The 3,201-nt window shown below is 52.3% G+C and overlaps 1 protein-coding gene across 1 annotated transcript; it reads left to right on the top strand.

Moving 5' to 3' along the window:
- Window positions 1–433: 433 nt before the first annotated feature.
- LOC148013381 (uncharacterized) lies at window positions 434–2,190 on the top strand. The gene is made up of 2 exons (XM_087667884.1): window positions 434–1,424; window positions 1,607–2,190. Exons 1-2 carry the CDS (start codon window positions 618–620, stop codon window positions 2,036–2,038), a joined length of 1,239 nt encoding a protein of 412 aa, XP_087524010.1. The 5' UTR covers window positions 434–617; the 3' UTR covers window positions 2,039–2,190.
- Window positions 2,191–3,201: the final 1,011 nt, after the last annotated feature.

The raw sequence follows: 3,201 nt of genomic DNA, 5'->3' as shown, positions 1-3,201 counted from the left end.
CCTCAAGTTTTCACGTTCTAAGGTCCTCTTTGTAGACTCTAGGGCTCTTCGCGTAAGCTCCGCTGAAAGAGAACGGATTGGCCTTCCCGAGTCCCAATGCATTACGTTCTAGAAGCTTTTGCTCAGATAGGTGGACTCTGGACTCTGGAGTACTAGCTGGCCGGCAGAGCTTCGACGCCTCGGGCATGTTTTTAATGAGCGGGGAACGATGAGGATCTAAGTAGTGCTGAAAGGAGCGCCTGCTGGCCGCTTTTTGGCTTGCCGTTTGCAAGCGGTGACAAGCGGATAAATCATCGACGTTGAACGGGAGAGTCTTGCATTCACTTGGACTCCTGCTCGAACCTGGATGCCGGGTAGCTCTACGCATGTATAAATAAAGCTCTCATCGACATCAGGAATGGCAACGGGCGCATATCTTATCTACAATCTTTTATATAATCAAGTTACATTTTCAGGTATCTCAGTAGGGCTGGGCAAGCAATATTCCTACTGAGACTCGAGCTGACCTCTCAGCAGGCTACCTACAGAAATCAACCATTAGCTAGCTCGTGCAGGAGGGCGATCAGTTAGTGTCTGCACGCCATTACGCCGTTAAATTAACACTAAATTTCCGCGCGATGGCGCCGGCCGATGTCCACGAGCGCAGGAGGACTAATCATGTGCGGTTGATTAGAGTAGTGGTGTTTCTGTACTGGGCTGGCGCCGTAGTGTTGCAACAGGCCGAGGGGGACGGCGATCTGCGCAGCCCAGGACCGCGCGGCCTTGCTCGCTTTCAAGGCGGCCGTGACTGGGGACCCGTCCGGCTACCTGGACACGTGGAAGGCGCAGGCGTCCAAGGCCAACTGCTGCTCCGGGTGGAGGGGCGTCACGTGCGACGCCGCCACAGGCCGCGTGACAGGGTTGGACCTCTCCGATGGGGGCCTGCGGGGCACCCTCTCCCCTTCACTGGGCTCCTTGTCCGCGCTCCAGACCCTGAGCCTGGGCCGGAACAGCTTCCACGGCTCCATCCCGGAGTCTTTCGACGGCCGACTGGCGGCCTTGCAAGAGCTGGCGTCTCCCGTAACAAGCTGTCCGGCCCTCTGCCTCGCTCGATAGACCAGATGGCCAACCTGCAGCGCATCAACATCATCGATAACGCTGTCGATGGCCCCATACCTGCCTCGTTCGGCCAGCTCTCCAGCCTCTACTTCGCCTACCTTTCCCACAACCGCCTCTCGGGCGTGGTGCCCGACGCCTTCACTGCCAATCTCACCAGGCTTTTGGATCTGTACCTGGACAACAACCTCATCACCGGTCTGCCCAAGGACCTCATCACCGGCCGGCCGTCGAGAGAGGCGACTGGGGGTCGCTCGCCGAGAAAGGGCAGGGTGGCCAGGCCGAACACGCGGTCGGCGCTCGGCCCGATGGGGTTGCCGTCGAGAGAGGCGACTGGGAGTGCGGGGAGGCGCGCGATCCACTGAGGAAAAGGGCCCGAGAGGCCGCAGCCGCTGAGGTGGAGCTCGCCGAGAAAGGGCAGGGTGGCCAGGCCGGACACGCGGTCGGCGCTCGGCCCGATGGGGTTGCCGGCCACCTCAGCGGCTGCGGCCTCTCGGGCCCTTTTCCTCAGTGGATCGCGCGCCTTTCCGCGCTCCCGGGTGTCTCCGACGACATCACACCCTTGATCGACCTCTCCAATAACGCGCTCTCGGGGCCTATCCCGCCGGAGCTCGGCCACGTCGCCTACCTGGAAAGTCTCGGCCTGGACCACAATCAGCTCTCCGGCGCCATTCCCGCTTCTCTGGGCAACCTTACCTCGCTGCGATTCATATCTCTGGACCACAACCAGCTGACCGGGAGCATCCCGTCCACCTTCATGCAGCTCCAAGGGCCCCTCAACTTCAATGTGTCCTACAACCATCTGTGGGGAGAGATCCCGCAGCAGGCGCCCTTCACCAACTTCGACGCCTCTTCATACCAGCCCAACGCCGGCCTGTGCGGCTCTCCGCTGCCTCCCTGTCCCGCGGCCAGCCACCATCGTCGCCTTCTCATCACCGTATGATACGGTCTAGTCCGCCTGAATAGCCAGCGAGCGAGCGCTTAATGATTACTCACCATTCCCTTGCTCCCGTTGCAACTTGCATTATCTTTTACAGCTCGACAATAAAGGCCCACATGAATCTCTCTTGCCAACACGCCTCGGAAGCGGATAAATAATTGGCCAGTTGTGGGTATTCATAATAGCATACCCATATCCTCATCGTTGAGGCTTGAACTATATAAGCTCTCCTCCCATGTCATGTTGTTGTAGTTGCTCCTCAACATTGTATCCATGAACTTAGAAAATGATGTAAGTTTGCTTTTCATTATTCTTGTTAAAGAGGAAAATCTTTTACCTAATCAAAGGAGAGAACAAATGTTTACACATTTCACAAATGGATATTAATTTATGAAAACTAATGGTAACACATAACTTCACTTGAGGGTATTGGTAAGACAAACAATTGGTGCCAAACATCAACAAAAGGCTATTGTCATTTGATATCCCCACCCCTTCTCCCAAAGAACCGAATCATATGACCTTAGTAGTAATTCTAATGCTCGATATCATTATGATCACTATATTGAGAGCATTTACATAGTCATGTTAGTGAGATTCCTCAATGATATGATCTCATTAATAGTATTAACAATATGGATCACCCTGGCTACTCTACATGATTACATTGATAACACATGTACATAATCATGTCACTGAAATCTCTGCTTTTGAGAAGCAATCCAACTACAAGAACAAAGGAGTCCAAGTAAATGTATATAAAATAAAAAACATAAGCACCATTATTAGGCATAAGACACAAGGCCATAGATAGCATTAGAAAGTGTTTGTGCTACTATAGGTTAGATTGGAGGAGCATTGAAAATACTAAAGTATGATACATATGAGATGGAGATGAGTATTGCCCATATTGATGCTACATTCTACCATTGTTCATGTATTGTCTTTAGCAAAACAAGGTTGCATATGTCTCTCTATAGCTAAGAAATAGATTTAGCACCTCTCTCTCTCTCTCTCTCTCTCTCTCTCTCTCTCTCTCTCTCTCTCTCTCTCTCTCTCTCTCTCTCTCTCTCTCTCTAACTTGAATGCTCCTATCATACACCTTAACTTAAGCTCACCATTAAACAATGCTATGCTATGGCTTCTCTCTCTTTCTAGAGCTAAGA

The sequence above is a fragment of the Lygodium microphyllum genome, chromosome 26 (genome assembly GCF_053477565.2).
Source record: "Lygodium microphyllum isolate KBCC chromosome 26, Lygodium_microphyllum_v1.1.10, whole genome shotgun sequence".
NCBI lineage: Eukaryota > Viridiplantae > Streptophyta > Polypodiopsida > Schizaeales > Lygodiaceae > Lygodium > Lygodium microphyllum.
Note: the sequence above shows the minus strand (reverse complement) of the source record. Positions and strands in the feature narration are given on the sequence as shown.